This window comes from Natrix helvetica (assembly GCF_964273705.1).
Source record: "Natrix helvetica genome assembly, chromosome: 1".
Lineage (NCBI taxonomy): Eukaryota > Metazoa > Chordata > Lepidosauria > Squamata > Natricidae > Natrix > Natrix helvetica.
In genome coordinates, this window is record NC_138548.1 from 233,697,670 (window position 1) to 233,724,766 (window position 27,097).

Genomic DNA, 27,097 nt, shown 5'->3' on the forward strand with positions numbered 1-27,097 from the left:
AATAAATTAGAATACATGAATCATGAAAAAGTTCAGTTAAAATTCCATCTCTGTTCTATTATAGATTATTTATATTTTATATACCAGTAGAAGTTTCTAAAAATTAAAAGTGCACCGAAACTCTCAGGATTTTCTGTATGTATAATAAACCTAAATACAAGAGAGTTCAGATCTTAGCAACAAATTTAAACTTTGCAGTAGGAATGAACTTCGAAGGTATGAAATGGGAATCATTGCAATATAGTAGTGTGTTCTTACATAATGGTAAAATCTCATTTAAGCATGATTTCTCCAATATAAAACTAAACATAATGGATAGTTACACACAGCTTGGCCAACACAGCTGGGAATATCAAGTTGGGCAAAGTGGTTTCAAGATATACCAAAAATATGCAAAAGGAAAGCCTCAGAATAGCTGGAGAATCTTAATACAAATCAACTATGAAACCCATCAGAGCTCTTTTATTTATGCCACATACTTTAATATTAACTTGGGTTTTCAATACCTGTTATGCATTGATAGTATTTTGATGTGATATAGTGTCATACAAACCCGGTAGCAAATAATACATAATTGACTTCAGTAAGTATCTTGTGACACTTGATGTTTGCTAAGCAGCAGCATCATATAAACAAGCCTACCCATTTTAAATGCCCTGCAATTTAGCTTTTGAAATTGCATTTCTATTTTGCAAGGACGGATACCGTAGTTCAAAATACATCGGCTTGCATCCAGCAGAAAAGAGCCACATGCAGGAGGATTTTGAGAAACAAACCCACATCTTTTTAACTCTTTGCATTTCTCACGTCTACAGCAGTTTTGCAGTTCGAATCTCTAATCAGGCTCAAGGTTGACTCATCCTCCCATCCTTCCAAGGTTGGTAAAATGAAGACCCGTATTGTTGAGGGCAATAGGCTGACTCGGTAAACCATTTAGAGAGGGCTGTAAAGCACTATGAAGCTGTATATAAGTCTAAGTGCTATTTCTATTGCCACACAGGTAATCCTCGACTTACTGACCGAAGTTACAAGGCTCTGAAAAAAGTGACTTTTGACCATTATTCACAGTTACGATCTTGGCAGCATCCCCATAACCATGTAATCCAAATTCAGAAACTGGTTCATATTTATTGTAAGGGGAGTGCATAAGCGCACCAACGTGCCTACCCATCTCTGCCCCAATGTTCCTTTTTATTCGTATCCATTTCATGTATTCAAAACCACGTTTATACTTATATATGTTATCTAATACATGCTTGATGAAATAAATAAAATAAATTTTAAAAAATGATGATGATGATGATTAGAGAGGGTTTCTGGGAGTAGCAGTTCTGCAACAACTGACAGTTTGCCTAGTTAGCGGGAGTCTGAGAAATCACAATGCAACGAGTCTAGAATTAAGGAGAATTTTCCTGACAGTTAAAACAATTAATCGGTGGAACAACTTGACTCCAGAAATTGTAAATGCTCCAACACTGGAAGTTTTCAAGAAAAGGTTGGATAACCATTTGTCTGAAATAGTATAGGGTTTCCTGCCTGAGCAGGGGATTGGACTAGAAGACCTCCAAGGTCCCTTCCAACTCTGTGCTTGACCCTCGGGGAACCGGGAGGGCGACGGTGCCGTTGCAACCCGCAGTCTGACGTCAGCGGGAATTAAAGGAAAAGCCAGCAATTGCGCGAAACGGCGCTCCGCCCTCTCCTCTTCTCTTCTGGCTTCTGCTACTTTTTAGCGGGGGAAGGAGACCCGGCGCGTCCCCTTTAAGGTTGCCACGGGGACGGTTCGGCAAGTGAGAACGAGGCTCATTGACGTCACGCCGGGCGGTGATTGGCGGAGAGAGCTGGGTTTCCGGTGGGAGCGATCGCCGAGAAAGAGAAGGAGGCCGCAAATCGGGACAGCAGGAGGAGGAGGAGGGGGCTCGACCATCGCGGAGAGGCCCAAGCAGGGAGTCGCCGCTCGGACCCGGGGTAAGTCAGGCCCGGGCCTCGAGTCTCTCCCGAGGGGGGTGAGGGGGGTCTTCGGCCGCAGCCGCCCAGGGGTGCAGCGAGGCCCGGTGTGAGAGGCGCGCTCGTCTGAGGCGGCTTTTGAGGCGGGAGACGCCAGGCCTCCCTTGACTCCAATCTCGCCTCAGTGGGAACCGTCGAGCGGCCAGGCGGAGGAAGACCGTTGATGGGGACGAGGTTAGGGGTTCGGGCGGGGGGGGGGGCGGGCCATGGCGCCGGCGGGTGCCGCGCCGGGCCTGCCTTTTTGGAGGGGGAGGGTACCGGTTGAAAACAAGCGGCGCCTCTGCACGAGAGGAGAGCGCCGCGGGAAGCGGAGGGAGCATCGGCGCGGCTCCCGGGAGATGTGTCGCCGCGTAGACAGAAAGCCAGAAGGAATTGGGGACGAAGTCCTGCTTTGAAGTAGCGGCTGGCTGGGGGTTTGTTTATTTATTTATTTTTACAGGTAACCCTTGAAGCAAAACCTTGAGGAACACTTTTAACTGATAGACTATTTGAGGGGAACATCTATTATTATATACTTTATTCATTAAACATGAAACTCAGTCAACTGAACATTCAAAAATGCATCATAGATACCATTGACTGGTGCTAATGGTTGATAGGGGTTGCTGCCAGTGACCTAGGTATCAACCAAGCACCTTCTTAAGATGTATGATGTTCCGCGTATTTTTATTATTATTATCCTTTGGTTAATCTTTGGTGAGATTCTCAGCCTTTGGGGCTGTTTGGTAGCTCAACAACTCCAGTCCTAATCAAGGACCTAGGAACTGTTAAGGTAACGTCGGATGATATAAGCTGCTGTTATGATTATGAATATTATCATCATTATTATTAAGACACAGCCCTTCCATTCGGGGACAAACTTTGCATTTACCTAAAAAGGCAGGATTGTATTGGGAACAGAATTTATTAATACAGGCCTTGTCTATGTGTATTTTTTTTAAAGTAATGTTGGTGGTCTGGTAAAGAGTTGGACTAAACTAATGCTTGGATTGCTGTCTCCATTGTTTTGATTTGTTTCAGGACATCTCTAAGCCCATATTGTATGGAAAGCAACCCCTTAGCAATTGACTACATAGTTTACCGTTTGTTTTAGTGTGGTTGCAGGCCCGGTTAATGGTTGGTTGCTCTGATCTCAGAAAATCTAAGCAAGCAGAATGGGAGGAAAAACATTAAACAGACCAGTAAAGAATGCCAATCTACTTCAGTAGTGCTGACAAAACATGGTGGACATATCCATGTAGTCACCAGGAGTTTAGATTGATTTTACATGTTTTAATGTCACTGTTTGTTGGGTCTTGTCCAGAATGCTTCATGTTGGGCTATATTTGCACTTCTAAGTTCCTGTATAGAAAAATCAGTAAATCAATCACACCCAGAGACTCCTGCAACTTGCCTGATATTATATAAGGTGCTTTCCGCTGGGTATGGGGAGAAATTCTATATCATTTTCTTATACAGTAAAAATCATGACATCCTCCAGATGATTGTGTCAATGTTTTGTTTCCTGATAGAAATACCCTTTCTATCAAGAGGCAAAACCCTTATGAGCTAAAGCTCATAAGGGTATCAGGTTGCTTGTTCTGACTTTAATGACTAGTCCTTGGTTAAAATGAGAGATACTGTTCTCATAGATAAAAACTGCTAAGTTGAAAATAGCCTATAATTTATGATCTCTTGAATATCTTGGTTTTCTTGTCCTGGTGAATGAACAGTTTACTTTTGAACAGAAAAAAATGCATTTTGTAACTCCCGGTTGCTTTTTTTTTCCTTAGGAGAATTATAGGGAATTACCTTGAAATATGTTAAGTGGTTCAGACTGTTGTTAGGGTCCTGTAGTATTCTATTCTTCAGGTATGCAGCATTATTTCAATAAGATGGAGGATTCTTTTTGTCACTTATTTATAATATTTTCATATTCAAATTAGATTTTTGTTCATGTTTTTTATCCCTAATGATTCATGTAGGTAGCAAATATATTTTCTTTGTCTGAAAGCAGACTTTAATTGCAGTGAAATTTAGACAGGTTTTACGTTGAATCCATTTTCTTCACATTGCAAATACTGATGGCAACATAAAGGTGTTGAATTGAATTTTCACTTGATACAGTATTTATGTGTAAAAATATATTGCAATTATTCTTAAGATAAATTCTATTTAAAAATGGAATTGATTCTATTTGGCATGCCTCATAAAATATTTGAGAAAAAAGTTTCTGTCTGGTTTTTGCCCTGTTGTCTGCTGCTGTTAAGCACTGTTGTCTGCTGCTACGTGTCAACAGTGTGAATGTTTTTTCCACAGACTAATTTGCAAGCTGTTATAGAGCCACAGAGTAATTCTTGTACGTTTAATTAAGCTGTGTGTTACTGACCTTTATTATGCAAGTTGTCAAAACAGAAGAACCAGCTGATACTATAGAACCTAAAGCAATATGATTGTAAATGCCCTCTAATTATATGTGTGCTGGTCAATCAGGAAAAAGTTTTTGCTGTAACATTTAAACTCTGCAAGAATAGACACAAATACAGTGTTTTGAAGGGGAGATTGATTATTCAGCATCATCATTTTTATTTAACCGGCAAATTATCCTCAGCAATGAAAATCCAAGGCATATGTTTATAACTGTAAGAATATAACCATGTGTCTAAATATGTCACAAAGGAAAGCATGTATTAATAGGGTGTTCCAACTATTCACTTTCTTACTTCCGTTTTGAAAGGTGATACTGGGATTAACAGTCTCCTGCAAATTCTGTGCATACCTGTAGTTGCTGTGGACTTCGTCTCAAGTAAGTGGTATCAGCTGAAATATATTCTTTATTTCCATAATTATTTTTAGAAAATCCACTAATGAATATTTTAATTTAATTATGGCAGCTTTCTTTTCAATCTTTTTTTTGTTGCAAGCTACCATTAGTAAAATCATTTATTTTCACTTATTATGTTATCATCATGTACATTATTGGAAGCAGTTTAGCATCTGATATTCCTAGAATAATTGAACATGGGTTTTGGTTGAATTAAGCTTAATTTTTTTTTCTGAACCCCCCCCCCCCGCCCCGTATAACCAAGCACTATGTCTGCAAATACATTAATGCTCAACTTCTATGTTTGCTGAGAGACATAATATACCTAGTGTACACTACAAATACACTGAAGTTGCAATGGAAGCTAGAGTTTCAAATATTTTTTTCTTTCAGATACCAGCAATGGCAGCCTCTAGTAGTAGCAGCAGTGAAGAAGAACGTAGCCTCCGTGAATGTGAGCACTACGTCCAAAAACATAACATCCAGCAACTCCTGAAAGATTGCATTGTCCAGCTTTGTACAGTGCGACCTGAGAGACCTATGGGCTTCCTCCGGGAATATTTTGAAAGATTGGAAAAGGTAAAAACTAAACTTCATAAAAGAAAATGAGAAAAACATTCTTCTTTCAAAATAATAATGAATCCTATGCTTGACCTGGAGCACATCAACTTTTCAAAAAAGTGCAACATTACTTAGTTCTCTGAAATGTGATTAAGACTAGGCTTTGAGGATAGCGCAGAGGCAGGTCCCTTTGTGTAAGATTCCGGATTTTTAAAATATTCATAGCAACTCTCTCTGCTTCAAGAGATTTTTATTTAGAAACTTTGATTGCACAGTATCTGAGTATTCTGTGGTGCAGAACTTTTTAGAAACTAGGATTACAATTGTTCTGTGCACCTGTACTATTTTTTTGGTAAATGAGAAGTTATGTCTGATTCTTCTCAATGCTGTCCCATCAAAGGGGAATTTGCATGCTACTCAGAGTCAGTCTTGATTGGAGTAAACTATAAGCCTTGAATACATACAAATAAATATACATGAGGTTGGTGCCATTTTATTTAATGGGAATGAAGATGATGCTTTCATTGATATTGTTGAATCTTAAACTGTCTTCATTGGGTTTGTTTGGCATGGCTGAAGAAATAGAAATAGCTAGCTTAAGACTTCATAGTAAGCCTTAAAACTTGGATTACAAACTCAGCAAGGGGAAGCACACAGTATGTCAACCCCAAATCATGATTTGGTTTAGCATATGGTGTGAAGGAATTGGTAAATGCTGTTAAGGCATAAACATTGTTTCCAAAAAACAGGCTGTTTCACACAAAACAATAATCCAAAACAAATTACATTATGATTTAACATGAATGCAGCCAACATGTCTGAATTGTAGATGAACAACAAGAAAAAATTATGTTAATATGCTGCTAAGAAAAGACACTTCAACTCCATAAGATTTGTCGTAGAAATATGGTATTGTTTACATATAATGTTATCCTTATAATCCTAGAATCTGATTTTGACATGCTTTATAAAATGTGATCTTCACTTTAACCAGAACTGGTTTGAACATATTGAGTGACTATTCATGGAACCTGCCAATCAGAATTAACTATTTGGGGACACATGCCATAAATAGAACTAATTAACAAAGTAGGCTGAGTTTACACAAGATGTTAAAGTACACAAAAAGTCCAGTGTTACAGCTAATCTACCTTAACATACATGCAAGTACAGTTAAATTTGTATCCTGTTTGGCTAAACATTTTGCATCGCTGCAACCATTTTATGCACATTCAAAGAGATCCAAATACATAAATTGTGTTTACTGCACAACATGGCTACAGTAATACTTTCTTCTTGTTCTTTGATTGCTGTGTCAGTAACAGCTTCTCCCATCTCTATGTCAACATTCTGTGGAAGGAGAGAAGGTCAGCAACATTCATGGCATGGCAGCTGATTATCTAAAGGCATATCACAAGACCAATATTTAGCGTTTTCTGCAGTCACTCTGAATTGTTAGATTAATACATTTAATTCTCTCGAGACATAATATTGGAAAACCTATGTTTTATTTTGTGTAGAAGAGTCACAAATATATTGATAATTATGTACAAGTACTTTTAATTCACCCTTTAAGGATGGATACATAAACACTACTTTGATGGGTAAGACTCTTGTGATCCATGCAGCTTTGAATTTGGCTTGATCCAAATATTGAATTATGCAGTTCTCTAAAAGCAGTCAAGTGATTGTGTGAGCTTTTAAGTTCCTGGCTTTGATTCAGAAATGTCTTGTGCTAGCCGAAAGGACTATCTCACTGGACACTAGCATGAATCTCTGAATTCTTCTATTTACTTATCCCCTAGTGCCCATTTGTGCCAGATCATAGGACTCTTTGGTCCACAAAGAGTGGAATTGATTTCTACAGGGTGTTGTCATGGGAGGAAGAGGCAACCAGTAAAATTCTTGTTTCTAGATCCAACAGAGGTTTCTTACGTATGAAATTCCTCATTGGAATTTAATGTTTTGAAGTGCACTGTATGAAATAAATAGATTAACGTACTGATTTTTAGTTGATTTTTTTTTAGCAGGAGCCCTTTGAATAGGGATTGATACTTAAGGCAAGTGTGTTTATTTTAAAGCTATCTCGGTCTTATGTTTAATAAAATATTAAAAATTATATATTTTTTATTTTCATAAAAAATCAGGTTTCAACAAGTATAAATAGTACGATGCAATAGTTTTATAAGCAATGTCCCAAATTTCCATGGTGATTTGCATAATAGATCGCATAATGATAGTCATTAATGACATAATTTGCATGTATGACAATGATGTAAATTGTTGTAATAATATAGTATCTACTTTAATGGATTGCCATGAATAATGAATATTTCCCCCTGATTGAGATTTTACTCTCAAATCTACCCATGGTCTAAAATCCTGGTCATGTGCATAGCTGTGATACATTCTTGCACATTTTTCATTGTTCTTCTCCATCATGAGATTTTCCATCATGAGAGAATTAACCCATCTTAATTCTTAAAATGTTGCTTACTAAAACGACCACTATACTACACTACACAATATGCCAACATGTTCTTTCAATTGCTAGTTGTATTGCTTGTCTAATATATTACTTATAGGATAGTAATTGCATTCCAAAAAGGGACATTAATTGTTGAATCAGCAAACTTCATAAATTTATATGTTGTTTTACATATGTAAGTTGCTAATTGTCTTTTTTCTGTTGTCATATGTGATATATAACATTTTAATTCACAGAAGGTTACATTTTTATGATTTTAAAAGGATAGTATGTAAATTAAAATCGATTAATTAAAATAATGTTAAATTATTTTTATTTTAAAAGTTACAAAACCATTGCATAGAATCTACTTGTCAATTTATGCAAACTGCTAGATAAGAATTTCAGCATTATGTTTTTAAAAATTACTCTAGCAGGTAATAATAAGATTTTTCACATCATTAGGGCTTCAGGATTTATAAATTGCCTCTCTTTTTTCTGAAATGAAGAAGGGTAATGCAGATTGCTCTAAACTTGCAGAAGTGTATCTCTTCCGTCTTTAAATTTTAATGCAATATGCAGTCTGATTGTATCAAAGCCTTATTGATTCAGTAATTTAATTCAGTTCAAGTATTCATATGTACTTGGCAGCTTACATTGACTAATGCTAGGAATCAGTAATAACTAGGCAATTCTAAGTGCAAGATAGTTGACAAGAGTGAATTTTGGTTTCTTGTAAGTATGTGATCCAGTTTCAACCATATAGTTTGTATATATGTCACTGTGTATGAGTTTAGTAAAACCAATTAAAAAATAAGAAATAAACTGCAATGTTTATATGGCTTAAATTTCTGTTTCCTTCTAGGAAGAAACAAAGCAGTTTATCAGTCAGCAGAAAGCCAGCTCTCGCACAGATTCCCGTGAAGATGAAATTTCTCCACCACCACCAATGAACCCAGTGGTTAAAGGTCGTAGAAGACGTGGTGCCATTAGTGCAGAGGTTTACACTGAAGAGGATGCTGCCTCTTATGTTAGAAAGGTGTTGCTTCAAATTGTTATTTCATATAAGCCTTACTTCATGACTTGTATATTATTTTTTCCATGGTTGGGCTACTGGATCCTGTTTGGAGGAGACAAACTATCTTTAATTCTATTGTATGATTTCATCTCACATTTTTCTGATGTTAAATCTCCTGTGATACCATCTGTATGATCTATTTGGCTTTTGTATAGTTTATTCAAAGTCTAGCTTCAAGAACCTGAATTATGAGGAAATCATTAAAATGTTGACTGATTTCTTGGTGCCATTATGCCAGCAAGAGGGATGAGTAAGACATAAATTTTGTTGCTTTATTCATTTTGTCTTGCCAGCAAAATCAGCATGTTTTAAATTATCTGGATGTTCAGGAGATAGATTCTAATACGCTATAGTTAATACAGTGAATGGCAAACATTTTTCCCCTGTATTTTTGGATTTCTGCTATTTTTTTCTGTAAAAATGAATAGATCTGCTATTCTTTGGGAAGAATAACACTCATTTAATTTTTTTTTCTGAATTTGTATTCCAAATATTGGCAAAACAATACATTTGATCATTGGTAATTTTTTCTTTCAAATTAATAAATGTATCATGCTAGATTAAACTTACCTCTTCAGAAAAATGGTATATCACAACCATATATACATATACACACACACACATATATATATACATACATACACATCTTTGGTTGTTCGGGTTTTCTCCCGCGTGCTCCTGGAAGCACCAAGCCGGAAGCACCAGCCTGAAGATGATGAATGAGACTTCATCGAAACGTTGTGAAGATACTTCCAATTCTACGCGGGAGAAAACTCGAACAACCAAAGACCCGCGAAAACCTCAGAAAACAAATATATATATAGTGTCAAATAAAAAAAGGTGGAATTCAGGAATGAGTGATAAATCACTTAAAATGTCTTCAGCTAAAACTTTGTGGGTATCTTCCATATTGCAGGTTATTCCAAAGGATTATAAAACTATGGCTGCCTTGGCGAAAGCCATAGAGAAGAATGTGCTCTTTGCTCATCTTGATGACAATGAAAGAAGGTAGGGCCTCTTCATTTAAATCAAACTAGAGACTGAATATCAAGGATTATTTTCCATTGGATTTGGGGGCTTTTTTTATTTAACTTTGAACTAAGGTTTTTCCCAGCTGATTTCATTCAATTTTTTGAGGCAAAAAAAAATCTTATGTGAATCTTATATGAAACTCAACTTAGATCAAACCAGTGTATATCTTTTAGAATTCATTATTTAAAATATTTAAAGGTGGTAATTAAACTTTCTAACTCTATATTCCTCACTGGTTTTTGTCTGAAAGGTAGATTTTTAAAGGTAAAGGATAGGATCTCAATTGCAATTTTTAACATATGCCTGCAATTGAACTTGGATTTGACTCATTCTATAGTGATAGATGTACATTGAATGGAAAGTGTAGATTGCTCTGTATGCAGAGCAAATACTGTGTTGCATCAGAACTACTGTTTTGTTTTGAATGCAGCAGGCTTCGTAGCTGCTGCATACAAAATAGAGTGACAGCTTGCCTGTTCAAAGTTTTGTCAGTCCAAAATAATAAAAAAATGTGGATCTGGCAAACTGAAATCTTCAAGCTGCAATCACTGGTTCTAAGTTATTTGAATTTAATTTTAATAGAATTAATTATTCTCTCAAAAGAGCAGATTATCTACTTGATTCTCAATTATAGCCTTCAAAGTATGTAGCTGCCTTAACCACAGTGTCTTTTAAAATATATATATATATATATATGGGAAAATCTCATAAGAATTTGTTTTTGCTTCCTAAGGAGGTTGTGTGTATGGAATATTCCTCCTAGACTGTGTATTCCATTGGGAACTATAGTAACCTCATGTCACTCCCAGTGTTTGCAATCTGCTTTTTTTTTTTACTTCCTAGGCAAGACTAGGAACATAACTAAAAGTGAATTGTAAGATTAGAGAAGAAGAACGTCTTTTGTTTGGCACAATTAGTACTCTCAAATTAGTTTTCAACTCAGATGAACCTTATTTTATGAATTTTAGTGTGGGATTATAATAATTTATACCTTCTTCCTTGTACACATGCAGGGAATAATAATAATCATATATGTGTTATAAAACATGTAGAAGTGCTCTTTAATGAAGCTAAGCTAGCTGTTACCCATACAAAGCTGCATCAATATTTTTAATACTATGAGTCTTTCTCTAACTCATCCAGCAAGTTTTTTTTCCAAAGCCAGTTTTTATTTGTATTTAAAAATGGTGTTCATTATAATTGTCTTAGAATTGAAAAATGGGAAACAAAGTGGGCTGTTCACATTGTTACAGATTCCATTTTGAAAATGGAATGAGGTAGGAAATAACACCTCATTTCAGCAAGTGAATGCCAATTGTTAAAAAAAAAAAAGATCAAATATAGAATACTTGTAAAAACCATTCTTTCTGATGACTTAGTCTTAATTAATATTAGCATAAATGTGTTCCATTTTTTTCCTTTTATGCTGAGTAAATCTATACTTTCTTTCAGTGATATATTTGATGCGATGTTTCCAGTCACTTATATTGCTGGTGAGACTGTGATACAGCAAGGTATGTGATTTATTTTTTTGATTGGAATTTATTTAACTTATAAGATATCAGCTTACATAACTGTTTTCTTTTTAATGGTATAGGACTTGATATAGGAAGATGTTCCAAATATATTACAGGTAGTTCTCGACTTACAACAGTTGGCTTAGTGATCATTCGGAGTTACAACGGCGCTGAAAAAAAGTGACTTATGATCCCTTTTCACACGTACGACCATTGCAGCGTCTCCATGGTTACATAATCAAACTTCAGATACTTGACAACTGACTCATATTTATGATGGTAGCAGTGTCCCAGTATCATGATCATCTCTTGCAACTTTTTGATGAGCAAACTCAGTGGAGAAGTCAGATTCACTTAACTGAAGTGATTCACTTATCAAAAATGGAGCAAAACTAACTTAACTTTTTCACTTAGCAACAGGAAATTTTGGCCTCAATTGCTGTTGTAAATTGAGGACTACCTGTATTCACTATGCAATATATAGGGTTTTTTTGATGTAAGTTATTCATTATTTATTTTGCCTTTGGTAAACTTAGTAAATGGATTAGGGTTAGGGATACAAACCATAGCAGCCAGCATTGGTCTTTGTAGAAGCTTTTACATTCACTTGAGGTAAGCTGGTTGACCCTTAATTATCCAATCACAGCTGAATAGCTCCATCTTTTTATTAATAGTTGGACATGGAATGCAAAGTCTAACTTGAGTGAATTTGTACCAAGAACTGAAGGAAATATTGGATATTCTTAAAATTATGCCAAATATAAAATTGTAATTATATGTATTATGTTGATCGGTATTTGATCTAAAATGTTTATTTGATGCTAAAATTAAAGGTACATCTCTAATGCTTTTTAAAAGATTAGAAAAGTTATTTCACATACTGTCCTTTCCTTAAGGTGATGAAGGGGATAACTTCTATGTTGTTGATCAAGGAGAAATGGATGTAAGTTTCCCCCCCCCTTAAATATATTGATCTATTGTTGTTGCATTATTTTAATACATGTAATATTAAAGATGGTCATGATTATTAAATACAGTACAAATAACCAGTTGGGATTTGAGTTTCCATTGTTTCTCTAAACTTGCTTTAGCCACGCATTTTCTGATATTTTCTGATATAGCACAGGGTATTGTTGAGACTAAATTAAGATGGTTGGTGCTTTCACGGTGTTAAGCGTTTTCATAGCTTATAAAATCATTATGTAGTGATAAACTGATAATGAAGTTTTCATTATTGATTCCAAATAATTGTAGCATATTTTCCTGGTACTTTAAATAATCAGGAATGAAAAGTTATGAACAAAAACTACCAAAGTCATTGGGAAATGGGTGACATACAAACTTAATAAATTTAGTTTCCACATAAAGAGCTTGGCCTGGGTTTCCCTGTCCTATAGGAGATATAAGGGGACTTGATCTAGGAGACTGGCCTCTTCAGTAGTAATTTCCACTCTATCACACAATGCTCCCTCCTAGAAGCATGATCCACTCCCATCCTTATGCTTAAGAACTTTCTCAGAATGATTTTATTTCAGCAGAACTTGGGCCCTACATTGGCACGTATCTGTTTTTATAGTTTTATTTTATCCCTGTATATCTCTATTGAATGGGTTGTTTTAAGATACGGAATTGTTCACTGTTTGGATTGCTCACATACAGGTTGTCCTTGACTTAGAACTATTCATTTAGTAACTGTTTGAAGTTACAACGGCACTGGAAAAAGTGACTTATGACCAGTTTTCAAACTTATGACCATTACAGCATCCCCATGGTAACATGATCAAAATTTCAGCTCTTGGCCATTGGCATGTATTTATGAACTTGTCCTGTCCCGGGGTCATGTTATCATCTTCCCAGCCAGCTTCTGACTACTATGGGGGGAGCCAGATTTGCTTAATTATGGTATGATTCAATAACTGCAGTGATTAGTTTAACGACTGTGGCAAAAAACGTCGTAAAATGGGGCAAGTCACTTAACAACTGCCTTGCTTAGGAACAGAAAGTTTGAGCTCAGTTGTGTTTATAAGTCAAGAACACGGGTGTCAAACTTGCTGTGTCATGTTGCCGTCACATGACGTTTCATGATGTTTTCCCATTGGCAGAGCTGGGGTGGGGCAGAGCATTTGTCCCGCAGGCCACCAGTTTGACACACTGGTCAAGAACTACGTGTATACAGCTAAAGCCATTCAGATTGGAGCAGTCTATAAGTGGAAAAAAAAATCCTAGTAATACCTTTGAAAAGGCAGCATAGAAAGAGTATTGATCTCTTGAACCTTGGTGTTAGAGAAGATCCTTTAGAGGATACCTTGGGCAGCCAAGAAAAAATAAATAAATAAATGGATCATAGGATTAATTGTTCCAGTCAAAGCACAATGACCAGGCTCATATCACCACATTTTGGATACATTTTGTGATAACCTAGCTCTCTGGAGAAGTTTTTAATGCTATGAACTGAAGATAGAAAAAGAAGAATAGGATGACTAGCAGCAAAGTGGATGGACTGAACTTCAGTGGGTTTTTCCTCTGAGGGATCAGGTTGAGGACAGATCATCCTCTATGAGGTCACTAAAAGTCAATAATTACTTGATGGCACGTAATTAATAAAAAGTAATTTGCACCCTAGGTAGTACATTAGGGTAAACAAATAGAGTGAACCCTTTTGTCATGCATATATGCTTAAATATTTTTCTAAACAGGAGCAGCCTCTTGGCGTTTGCATATTATGAACACATGAGAAATTATTAAGATGTCATTTGTTTGATTTCATTCTGTTCTGGAAAGGCCTCAATGGTATTAACAAAATTTAAAACAGGATGTAAAAAGATTTCCTTTTTTTAAAAAAAATGTTAGAATTAACAAAGTACATATCAAAACCAAAACATAAAATATATTTTGAAATAAATGTGTACATATTCCTCCTCTAGGTTTATGTGAACAGTGAATGGGCCACCAGTGTTGGAGAGGGGGGCAGCTTTGGAGAACTTGCACTGATCTATGGGACACCCCGAGCAGCAACTGTCAAAGCAAAAACCAACGTGAAACTGTGGGGTATAGATCGAGATAGCTATAGAAGAATTCTTATGGTAAGTATTTCAATGTCTTGAAAGAAACAATGCATTTATACCATACTTTATTTGGGGAAGCATATCAGTAAAATAGTAGAATTATAATGAACTGATAGGAAGAACAACTGAGTAGTAATAATATCATCTGAATGTAGCCTTTCACAAAATGGATGTTGGATGTTTATATTAGTGATCAGATCAATATCCATGTCTGTACTTCATGATTAAGATATCACAAATTAGTTGTTTATACTAAGTGATACAGAAATGAGGCACTGTTCTTTAATTTCCATGCATGCGGTGGGACTTGTACAATTTTAACTTCCTAAATCCCAGTCAAACATACTGTATTTATTGCTTTTATCAATGAAGATGATTTACTTGACAGCTATTTCAGTTTCTGAAATTCACACTTGCTGCATTGTAAATGTTAAAAGTGAATTACAGACATAACAGTTTTCTTAGAAGTCTTGAGCCATATTATTAACTATGATATTGAATGAGTACTGTTTTGCAGAGTTCTCAGTAATGTTCTAACCTGACCTCATAAACCTCATGTAAGATGGGCAAGTTGAGCTTTTCAATTTTTAATATGCCATTTAATCTATGTGCACTTCAAAATCTTATTTTAAATGAATACCTTTTATATGGTGGGAAGGTAATGAAACTCCAATCATCAGCATTCTAATAAAATTCATTTTTTCAACTGGAAACTAAATTGATGTTGCTAAATAGATACTGGTTGAATGAAGCAAATTCTTTTAACAGCCAAAAATACATAAGAGACTCTTGCTTATAATTAATTTGGTTTGTCTCATGATGGCTAGAGTGCAAGGAAAAAAGCAATTAGTGAAAATAACCTCTCTAAGCTATGTAGAGAGCCATGCCCATAACAGCACAATATTAAATGTTGTGAACATAATATAATTCATGTGAATATTGGATCAGATATCTTTGCCCCAAGAGGGCTCTTGTTTTTGTATTATACATTAAAAACCCTGTTAAAGGCAAAAAACCTTTTCCCATCAAATTTAGCAGAACTTACATCTAAATGGATGCACATAAAACTAGCTTTTAAAAAATAAATGGACCTAATATGCCAAATAGATACTTAGTGTAAGAATCTACACGGCATATTATGTTCATTTATTTTTTAAAAAAATGTAAGCCATCTTTTTGTTCTCCTTGGTCTCTAAATAATTCTAAACTATTTTAAAACTATTATTTACTATACAAGCATCCAATCAGGAACTAACAAACCAAGAACTCAGAACTATTTGTAACCTTAATATTCTCCTGACAGGAGAGTATTGTGGCTTCCTAAAACAAAACAATATAGAAATAATACTGATTTTCAGGTGTATTTTCTTCCCCAACTTCCAGGGTAGCACACTGAGGAAGAGAAAGATGTATGAAGAGTTTCTTAGTAAAGTGTCAATACTTGGTAAGTGTGACAAATTTCTTGGTGTTACTACTACATGGGCAGATAGAGAATATTACATCCATTCTGCTATTCCATATTTTGTTGCTGCTGTTCTCCTTTTTATTTATTACTTTGCATTGCATTGTATTTTATTGCTATTCTCTTTATCATCCTGCTTATACTTTGTCAAGAGTCTGAATGACATAAATTCTGGAGTTTTGTTCTTCCTTTTGTCAAAAGTTTGGTTTGTGACTAACGTGTATTGCTGAAAAGTGCAGAAAAATTGAATGTGCTTCAGCATATAGCTTCCTCTTAAATATTTTCTTCCATAATTTTGTTAGATATCCTTTAGTCTTTTATTTTTTATACAACTCTTTTCCTACATCTTTACGCTTCCTATATATCTGTCTGTGTGTGTTTGCACACACACTCATGCCCATATCATTTACTTGTTTATGTACTCATGTAGCCTGTCTCCAAAACAGGATTTAGAGTCCAGCCATTGCTTCAGAACATCTTTCTGTGCTACATATTGTCACATTTTTTGCAACCTTGCTGTAAAGGAAAGCAACTGTACATGAGAAACTTACTGCTTGTAAGGATCTGCTACATTATCAGTTGTATGTTGAGCTATTCACAGTATTGTCAATTGTAAGCATTTAGCTATTTCTAAAGAGAATTAATTTTTGATCACTTTACTGTTTTTAAAATACCTTATTTGTGTTGATGAACTGTTATAAGAGATAACGTTTTGAATAACCCACCACCCTAAGAATTAATTTGCCTTTGATTCAGGGAACTTTTTTGTTTCTTAGGACATAGATACAGAGTGGGTTTGTTTTGGAGCGTTTTCTATGGAGTATTACCAGCTCTGTGAGTGAAAGAGAGAATCTCCTTATTGAACCTGGAACATTGCTGCCAGTATGCAAGGATGTCCATTAGAATTGCCAGTGTGTACACTGAAAGGTCCTCATTAAGTTGCAGGCTCTTAACTTCCAGCAACCCCAATAGCGTGACCAGTATTGAGATTATTATCAATATCAATTGGAATTTGTATTTTAGTAACTTAAGAGGGCACAGTCCTGGCCTACTAATTAAAACATAATCAACTAACCTGCTATAAAGGACCTTGAAAACCCTTTCAGCATTGTTGAGATGTTATTATTTGAACTGCCAAATTTGTGATGTGAATGAATGTTAAATTGTTCGTAGTAAAGTGCGAGATTGTGATTAAAAAGCCTGCATAATGGATGCTGAGGTAGATAGGAGCAGAAAACTCTCATTTAAAGTAAACAAATACCTTACTTATAAATCTTTGTAACCCAGCAAAATTTGCTATTAAATAGTTACCTTTTAATTTAGAATCCCTTGACAAATGGGAACGTCTCACAGTGGCTGATGCATTAGAGCCAGTACAGTTTGAGGATGGACAAAAGATTGTGGTGCAGGGAGAACCTGGAGATGAATTTTTCATTATATTAGAGGTGAGTAATAATAGTCTGTATTGTTTGCTACAGTTTTAGCTTCATTTCTCTTGATTTAACTCTGATTCTTTTTCAATATTAGAGTCCAATCCCTATCATCAGATGTGATTGCATTTTTGAAAATGTATGTAAAAATACTAGCAATACTTCACTGAGTTTAAAATGGCTCTCAGTAAATTTAATTATTTGATCATCATTGGAGAATATTATTTAAAAAAACCATACAGCAGAAAGAATATCCAGTTTGGTTATAAAACAAACTTGTGGGTAATATATGGCACCAAGGATGGATACACAGCCTCTCTCAGGTCTTAAGGGTTATGGGAACACATTAATTTGAGTTATTAAATGGATATGCCTCTGCTTTCTGAATCTATGATGAAACTGTTGTTTTGGCACATAGAAAAAAAAACTGTCACTAACCCTATAATTCCTTTACAGGGTACAGCTGCTGTGTTGCAGCGCAGGTCAGAGCATGAAGAATTTGTTGAAGTAGGCAGACTTGCACCCTCTGATTATTTTGGTGAGTTTTCCTTTGTCTTCCATCCCTTCCATTTCCTATAAGCACATCAGTGTCATCTCACCATGTCTCTGTAATAGTGCTTAAGTCAGGGAAATGCATTGCACCAGCAGGAAATATTGACATCAAATGGTTACTAATCCACATAATAAAAGTTACTTGAAAAAGATGCCATATTCCTGAGAGCTAAATAGATTTTAGGGAAGGTGATATACTTTCTTCTTGGCTGGTGATGACAGAATAGCTTTATGTCCTTACCAATCTTTTTAAATTCTGGCTTGGAATGTCATAAGAGCTTTGGATTGATACATCAGACATTGATTGAAATAAAAGTCCCCTATCTAGATAATTTATTATCTATCATGATGATCTTTGGAATAGGGTGTGGAGTTAAAACCATGTCATATTATTTGAAGAAAGAATATTGTAGTTATCCCTTTAAATATATTTCCACAGTATTATGGAACATTTCCATAAATGTGAGAAAATGGTTTTCTCTGTTCTCTGAGAGGATTAGAATGAGGCAATTAGCTTCTTCACACTGTTTTGTGCTAACTCCTCAAAGCCCAATTATATTAATAGCAAACCACTTGGTATGCAAAGAAGTCTCCTGCCCTATGTTAGCATCACTTTATTTTTTCTAACTGAAATTAATGTGAGAAGATTCACATACTTTGACTTTTCCATCAATCCTAAATAGAATTGTATTGTTTTCTAAAATACATATTCAAATACATGCGGCACTAATAATGAGTAACAGGTACAAAACCTGCAACCACAAGTGGTGTAAAGTCAATTGTGGATCATTAGAAATAAGTCTAAAAGTAGATTTAATGTCTATTGGGAATTCTGAAAATATTTTTTTTATTTTAAAACACCATTTCTCAACACTGTAAAAGAACATTTGTAACCATATGAACTTGAAAAAAGTCTCTACATTCACTAATACTTGGAACAAGTGAATCCTTACTCAAATTTTGAGTCTGTGAAGCAAAATTGCATTGAAGAATAATTAGTGATTCTCCTAAGGGAAATAAATGGAGTGAAAAGGATTCTCTTAATTCTTAACACATTTTACTTACAATATAGATCTTCAAAAAGCAGGTTTGAAAATTTCATATATCCTTAGCGCCTTAGGGTGTCCACCTCTAGATTAGCATACAAGCCAACAATGCATGATGTACTCTATTTCCCTGAAAATAAGACCTCCCTGGATAATAAGCCCAATCGGGTTTTGAGCGCATGCACTAAAATAAGCCCTCCCTGAAAATATTGCAACATAGCAACAGTCATGAGGTGATCATACTCGCCACCTCCTACACCTCAAAAATAATAAGACCTTCCCATAAGGCCAAGTGCTTATTTCGGGGGGGGGGGGGTGTCAAAAGAAAATAAGACCCTGTCTTATTTTCGTGGAAACACAGTATTATGTTGATGAAATTTCACAACAATCATTTCCAAATATTTCCTGTTAAGGAGATAAGAGAAGAAAGAGTGGACTATCCACAATTGTCTAAGGCTCATTAGCGGGAAACTAAAGAGAGTAAAAGTAGCTGCAGCAGTTCAGGAATAATTATAGTTTTTCTCTGATAATGAAAGAGAGCATAGTTCAGTACATATCAGTTTTCCATTAATTGGTCCATTTGTAATAAATTGTTGTTGTTTTTTCCTTATAGGCGAAATAGCTCTATTAATGAATCGTCCTCGTGCTGCCACTGTTGTTGCTCGTGGCCCCTTAAAATGTGTAAAGCTTGATCGGCCCAGATTTGAGCGTGTCTTGGGTCCATGCTCCGATATTCTGAAACGGAACATCCAGCAGTACAACAGCTTTGTCTCTCTCTCTGTCTGAAGTCTCCCTCCTTCTCAAATACATGCTTCACAAACGCAGACTGTTTTCATTACTCTTGTGCAGAGCCACACGGCTACTGGCTATTGCAGCTTCCTGTCTGTCTGAGAGTGGGGTGGGGTGGGGGTGGGGACGGGAAGAAAGCAGTTGTTTTAAATTTTAGAGCATTATTTTGGTGCTCCCAGCCCCATTGAAAATAGGGAATTGTATGGAAACTTTTACTGTTACTGCTTCTCTCTGTGCAATGTACACTGTCCAGTATGGGCAGTGACTGCCATTCCTTTTGCTGGGAACAATTCCTGAGCACCGAGGTTATTGCAGTAGAGTTAAGGATGTAACAGTGGGGAATTCTAAACATGCGTTCTCCACAGGGAGTCCCATGTTCCTTTTAGATTGTGATCACTTTCTACTGTACTTTTCTCAGACTGAGAAACTTCTCAGCTCAACCTCTTGGCAAAATGTTCTGGATATGGGTGATGTTTGGTTAAGTTTACTGAGATCAGCTTCTAGTAAAACCAGAGTTAGAAGTTTGATAGTTTTGTGCATCTGTATCCATTTCAAGATGGCTTGGTTATTGTTTGTCAGGTTTTTTGTATACAAGCTTTTGTTTTGGCAACTATTGCCAAGTGTTGCTATCTTTGGCACAGCAAAAAAGTTTTGCCTGTTCTCAGATGTGAATATTTATAATATATGCCTCTCCTGATTTTACTCAAAAGGGCAACCGATGTGCTAAACCCCTGAATACAGGTGTAGGTGTTTACACTGGTGTACTGCTCCTCAGCTAGTGTGAGTTGTAACTCCCCATCCACACTATCTAGAACAGGAAGCTGAAGGGTGCATTCTTATGTATGCAGTCTTATGCCTGCCCTTTCCAAGCTTTGCCTTCCCTGTTAACTTTGGAACCAGATAGTTCAGTGATGCTATTTATGTAACTGGTGGTCAACGCAGGATGGAATATACAGTCTAATTTAGGAAGATGATAGGACTCTGGCTAAAATGAAAGACAGGAAGCAGAAGAATCAAAGCCTATTTCCTCTCAAGCTCCTAAAATATTTAGCTGGAAGGAGACACATGCTCTAGTTTGTTTGGCCTCACATTCTCATTGATCTAGTGGAATAACTAGTTTTGGACAGTTAATCCTGTTGTCAAGTCGGAAGTGTGTTTCAGTATTTACCAGGTTTGTGTTAACAATATTCTGTGTGGCACTTGGTGCTATCCACTAGCTTTATTGAATTTCACAGTTGGAGAATGTAAGCAAGTCAGTTTATTTGTAACCTAAATGATCTAAAACTACTGTAGAGCTTTATATGGGAGTGGCAGCAAGTGTTTTGCATTGTTTATGCAACTATTCCTTAACAAATCTTACTTGCCCCGGTTAGCAGCCCCTCCCCTCAGACAATTGGACCTAATATACACCTTTCTGACTTGCTGGCTGTTGGAAGAACATTTGCTAATCATACTTTGCAGTTGGAGAAATAGGAACCTTAGCATATTTTTTGAAAAAAATCTGTGGGCAGCCGTTTATATGTCCACGTATCTGGATTTGGTTTAAATGTAAAATATACATTGTTAGTTCCTTCTGCTCATCCTAACCACCTTGGTAAGGTAAGGATATCCACCTGCATTCTTCAGAGATCCATGTTACTTTTTTCTCTAAATTCTATTCAGTTCAAATCTACAGGGATTATTTTTCCTTATACCTTTTGTTATTTTTGAAGCTTGATTTGATCCTTGTTGAAGCACCAAAAAGATTTTAAATGTTATGTAAGCGCTAAAAAATGCACATTTTTTTATATAAGGCTTTCTAATCAAGTTTCACTACTGCGTCTTTTTAGCTTGCTGTTTACTCCCTTTTGTAGTTTTACCAACAGGATTTTAAGATGAACCAGCTACGTCTGAGTTAAATATTAATCACAGTTAAAGCTTTACCTTTGTGTGCAATTTAAATATGTTTGAATCCACAGTTGGTATAGTTTGCCTTAGCTAACATTCAGGGCTTTAGAAGATAATCTGTTTTGCTAGGTCACCTTAGCAAATTTAAAAAAATCTACTGCCCTAGAGTGCTATAGTAAACCAGAGGACCATTTTTGTATTGTTACCTGACTATAAGTCTGACATTGTATGTGCTAATATATTCCTTTTGTTATAGATTGTCCTAATGGCAGGTAAAGCAATAAAATGATTTAAATTCTTAAATGTAATGTGTTTCATTTTTGTGGGCCCTTCCCCTGCTAATTCTTGGATTTGAACAGACTAGCTGGGGATGGTCTTACTTTTTTTTCTGATGCTGACCCACTTTTTACCTTAGCTAACGTAACATAGTTCCTTATGTATTGTTAAACATGAACTTCTCAGCTCTTCATAGTAGATCAGGCCTCTCCCATTTGACCATTGACTTGGTAGCAGCTCTTCTCCTGTCTCTCTCAGCCATTCATTCCCTCTGCTTTCTATTTCACTAGGATCGCTATAGAGGAGCTTCACCTTGGAAAATAGTTACTTTCGAGTTAAATTATGATTAGAGCTAATTTCTTTGATACAGAATTTTGACTCATAAAATATATATATAAATTGAGTGGGATTCATAAGAACAAAAAAAAACTTGTTGCAGTTAAATTATATGGAAAATGGAGCCATGGTTCACACATTGCACTAAAACATAAGATTATATGTTTTTGGCTTAATGTGGAATGTACACGTATCCTTTATGGCTTAGTGTGTAATGTGCAAACCGATCCATTACATTGTAATTAACAAACCATAGATCAAAAATTCCAGCAAATGTTTGAAACAACCATTATTATGTTTTGCAGATCACTTAATGACGATCAATTAATAAACATGGGCTCTGCTTTCAGTTTTAAAATTGAACTATGGACTGACTGTCAAATAAATAAATCTTCTGATGCTTTGGCATCAACCAGTGCAAGAAAAAGTGACTTTCATAAATATAAACAGTTTGTAAGATTACTTGATAAAAAAACAATATATTGGAGTGTTTTAATATTGTAGGGGGTTATTATTCCTTTTGATAATCAAGTATCTAGGTAGACTTCAAGTGTTTGACTATGGTAACTAATTCACCCTGGGTTTTTCCTTTTATATACTCATGAGTGATGAAGTACACCAAGTTAGTATTTAAATTCCCTGTATTGAAAGAAACCCACTCCTGAACCTCTCATATAATTGATGTTAGCAGTAAAAACATGCAAAAATCTCCAAAAATAGAGCACTGGAGATAGTGACTACTTTATGGAAACTGATCAGATCCAAAGTGACTATGCTGATGCATTCCTGGGCCTTGGAACCAGACAGTTTATTTGAAGAATGTTTTAAATCTTCATATCTGGAAGCTATCAGCAGAGGGAGCTAAAATACTGTACAATCATTGACATAAATAATGTAACCAATTTAATATTCTTTGATGAACCATTGTTCAAAGATAGTAATCAAGCTGAAGTGAAAATTCGCAAACTTTGGTTATCAACATTACACGACACTCAAATATTAAGTATTTTCCTCCAGGGAAGTTTATGGAGGCACCAGGTAATTTCCCCAAAGTTGTCGAAATAATGATTGAGTATCCTTTCAAAGAGCAATTGGAGGTTTGCAGCAGTTGATATGCTACCCATGGACTTGTACAATAAATGCTTTTGTGTGTCCATAGATAACAATTGGAAAGTGAATTTTCACCTTTCCTATTTGTAGAAGATCTAGCTTTGGTATGTTAATTGCTTACAGGTGATAAAAAATATAAATAGGTTTTAGGAAAGGGATCAAAGAATATGGTGCTTTCATTGTTAAAACTGGAATATACCAAGTATACTTCAAAATGAAGTTTTTTTCCTAGCTTGTACTCTCCAAATAACTACACCAGAATTCTCAGCCTCCAAGGTTAATACGGTAGTAATAACGAAGCTTTTGGAATTTCAGAAAGTTGCCAGACCAGGAAGATTTGGAAGATCGTGTGAAACTCCCAATATCAGATGGGAGATGACACTAGATTTTTTTACTTTTGTCGCTCTTTGGAGTTCCAACTTCATACCTCCTATGCTGAATTACTTTGCCAAAAGCCTCCTTGGAGATGGGGTGGACGGACAAGCTTCTCTGTCCAGATTTCCCCCCCCTCAAACAGAGACAACGTCCATGTTCAGTGCAAGAAATCTTCACTAGAGATTGTTTTCAGATGTGAAACCAAAACATGTTTTAAATTACTGGAAGGACTAGAGGTGACTCGTGGAATTGTCAATATTCCTTGGTGTACTAAACCTTGTTTTGAAGGGCTACTGGATAAAGTCAAGTTTATTTGAAAGGGTAGGGGTGTGGGGATGGTTTTGATGACCAGACTTTTAAAAAATCTACATTTTAATGACCTTGCATAAATTTACCAGGGAAAGAAACTCGTAACAGTTGATATCTGATTTCCTCAAACACCTTGGTTGTATTGTTGGCATTGTACCCAACTTCGATGAAATGCTGTAGGCCAGAAGACCTGCCATAGAGCTGCCAACCTTAGTGTTTCCCTTACTGGTACCAGATACTTTTAGAACCATGGAATAAAAAAACACCAAATTCGGTGCCCACAGTCAGTTAACACCATGCTTATAAAGCCTTAAAGGGTGATTTTTGGCAAAAAAAGGGGTGGAGTCTGAAAGTGGATGGGAAGTGTGTGAAGTTGGCTGGCACCCTGAAAAAGTGTATTGTGGTGCAAAATCTTTTTTTAACTTCCGTATGTGTTTCCTAGTGCTTTTAAAGTTGGTGTAGATTACCTTGGTACATTTCCTTCTGCTCACTGTGCTACAGCCCATATTCTGTTTGCTACTCTTTACATCGGACATTGCACTGAACGTGTGTGTGTGTGTTTCTGTGTGTGTAAGTTCAACTTCCACTGTGATGATACTGTTTGCTTGAAAAAGCATTGCTACAGTTAGCTGGTGATGATACATCAATCAAGATGCTAGTCTTCATTATTCCCAAGTGAATGGCTGGAAAGATTTCAGTGGCAATTGCTATAATGTGAAATTGTAGCTTATATGCCTTGCCTTGATATCAAGGACATCTGGAATCATCTGAAGGCGCCCACAATGCAACCCCAAATTGATGGATCCTCTACACAAAAGAAAGAGCAATTTCCCCTTCCTTGGCAACCGTGAGACGTGTGGGATTTTATGCCTTAAAGTAGCTTTTCTTTCTATTGTGGAGTTGTCTAAACTAGGTTAGAGCCAGAATGTCTGCCACATCGGCGCATTTTCATGGCTTGCTTTTGCCAAGGGCTGCTTCTACAGTTATATTACAGTTTCTACTGCAGTTCTCCATAAACTAAACATCCCTGAGGAGGTACAGGCCCACCTTATTCATATTGTCCTACATCTCAGTGTGGATGCATTCCGGAAATGTTTCTTTAGTGCCTCTCCCGTTTCTTTATTCAACCGACCAATCCTAGCCATGGTGAGCCCAGGCAAATCCCGAGAGAGACATAGTTTGGTCGTTACAGAAGTTGGTGTATCTTCAATCTCTTGGAGAAGAGGCAGGAAGATTGTGTAGCTGTGATGTGTATGCGATTCCCATCTATCAATTTGAGGCCAAAGCTGCAGGTTTCAACCACCCAGTGGTTTCCCGATTCTGCTGTGGATTGCCTTCCTCCTGTGTCTTAGTGTCCAGATTAAGGAAGAACAATCATTTCAAGTTCAGTTTTCTAGTTTCCCCCCACCCCCCTTTGACTCTAGCTTGGCTGTGTCATTCTGTCAAAAGCCACAGGTTCCAAAGGCTTTGCGTCGGCTACAACAGTGTCTTCTCCAAAGGCCTCTATGCATTTCTCCACAGTTTTCAGGATAATCTGTAACCTCCTGTCCAATGCCAGAAGGTGGGCTTCAGTCAACACGGGGGCAAGGCGGTCTTGAAGGAGGGACTCTCTCATGATATCACTCAGCTTGTAGTCTGGCTTGGCTAAAAGCTGCAGCCGTAACAAGGTGAGCTTCTTGATTCTAAAGGAAAGGAAAGATAGTTTTGAATCAATCTGTTTATGAAAAAAACCCATCAAGATCTAAGCATTCTTATTCATGTTTGAAACCTTGATGTGTTCAGTTTATAGCTAAACAGAGCACTTGACACACTTGCAAGCTCCTAACCTGTATTATTTACAGAAGCCTTGAGGGTTTTTTTTTCTGGAAAGGCCAAATCTAAAGAAGCCCAGTCCTCTGCCTCAATTATGAAGGCAAGGAGTTATTGGTTACTTTTCTTGGTTTTTATTCTGATAATAATATAAAAGGTCTGTTCTCTGTTGGATGCTGCTCGGCCCATTCCCTATCATTCCCTATGTTTCATATTTCCCCATTTTGACATATTTGAAAAATAAAATAAATGACAACACAATGGAAAAAGGAAAATGAGAATGAACACACTGGATGGAAGGTAAAATATTAGTAAATAAATAGAAATTTAAAAATCAGTGCAGAGCTCTAAACATCCATTGATTTAGATTATTTATATATGACTATTATATATTTATATATGACTATTTATATATGACTATTATTATATATGACTTCGTCATTATCTGAAATAATTACACGTGATCTTATGAAAAAGTAGAAGAATCACAAAATATAAGTATAAATGCTTGAAAATAATTAGTAAAAATCAGTGCATTCCCTCCCATTGCATGTGACCTATCCATAATTTCAAAAAAAGAGATGAATAATAATAAATTATTATAAATAATAATAAATTAAATGATGCTACAGAGCATTGCACACCAAGACCCTGAACACCATCACTCAGCCAAACAAATAATTCACTTACCACTGTCAAACTATTCACTAAGGCTGCATTACTATTACTATTAGTCTTCTCATCACTCCTATCACTCATCTCCTCCCACTTATGACTGCAGAACTGCAACTTTGTGGCTTGTATCCTTACTATTTATATTGATATTGATTGTTTACTGATTGCTTATTTGTACCCTATGACTATCATTAAGTGTTGTACCTTATAATCCTTGACTCATGTATCTTGTCTTTTTATGTACACTGAGAGCCTATGCACCAAAGACAAATTCCTTGTGTGTCCAATCACAGTTGGCCAATAAAGAATTCTATTCTATTCTATTCCTTTCTATTCCATTCTATTCTATTCTAAATGTTGGAAATGTGACATAGAATAAACATCTTACAATATCTGTTGGTCAGGTAAAAAAGTCAAAAGCATTGGAAGGACATACACATAATTATCTACAAAAATCAAGCTTTAAAAGCATGACCTGAATTCTTAGGGTTAGAAAGCATCACCCCAAATCAAC

The 27,097-nt window shown here is 36.1% G+C and overlaps 2 protein-coding genes across 2 annotated transcripts in view; one reads left to right on the forward strand and one right to left on the reverse strand.

Annotated features, from left to right (window-relative positions):
• The first annotated feature begins 1,807 nt into the window (after positions 1–1,807).
• Positions 1,808–21,996, forward strand: PRKAR1A (protein kinase cAMP-dependent type I regulatory subunit alpha). The gene is made up of 12 exons (XM_081934611.1): positions 1,808–1,965; positions 4,721–4,789; positions 5,201–5,386; positions 8,701–8,874; positions 9,830–9,921; positions 11,398–11,459; positions 12,359–12,405; positions 14,387–14,545; positions 15,911–15,971; positions 17,313–17,434; positions 17,876–17,957; positions 19,631–21,996. Exons 3-12 carry the CDS (start codon positions 5,210–5,212, stop codon positions 19,801–19,803), a joined length of 1,149 nt encoding a protein of 382 aa, XP_081790737.1. The 5' UTR covers positions 1,808–1,965; positions 4,721–4,789; positions 5,201–5,209; the 3' UTR covers positions 19,804–21,996.
• A 1,088-nt stretch (positions 21,997–23,084) lies between these two features.
• Positions 23,085–27,097, reverse strand: part of FAM20A (FAM20A golgi associated secretory pathway pseudokinase) — a 70,080-nt gene continuing 66,067 nt past the window's right edge. The window contains 1 exon segment of the mRNA XM_081934610.1: positions 23,085–25,781. Coding sequence (XP_081790736.1) covers positions 25,520–25,781 — 262 coding nt within the window. The 3' untranslated portion in view covers positions 23,085–25,519.

Bases quoted from the DNA above. Each gene is read 5' to 3' on its own strand.
- PRKAR1A (XM_081934611.1), top strand. From the start codon at position 5,210: ATGGCAGCCTCTAGTAGTAGCAGCAGTGAAGAAGAACGTAGCCTCCGT. The intron at 8,875-9,829 runs GTGTTGCTTCAA...TCCATATTGCAG, and splicing joins CTGCCTCTTATGTTAGAAAG to GTTATTCCAAAGGATTATAA. The intron at 17,958-19,630 runs GTGAGTTTTCCT...TTTTCCTTATAG, and splicing joins TGCACCCTCTGATTATTTTG to GCGAAATAGCTCTATTAATG.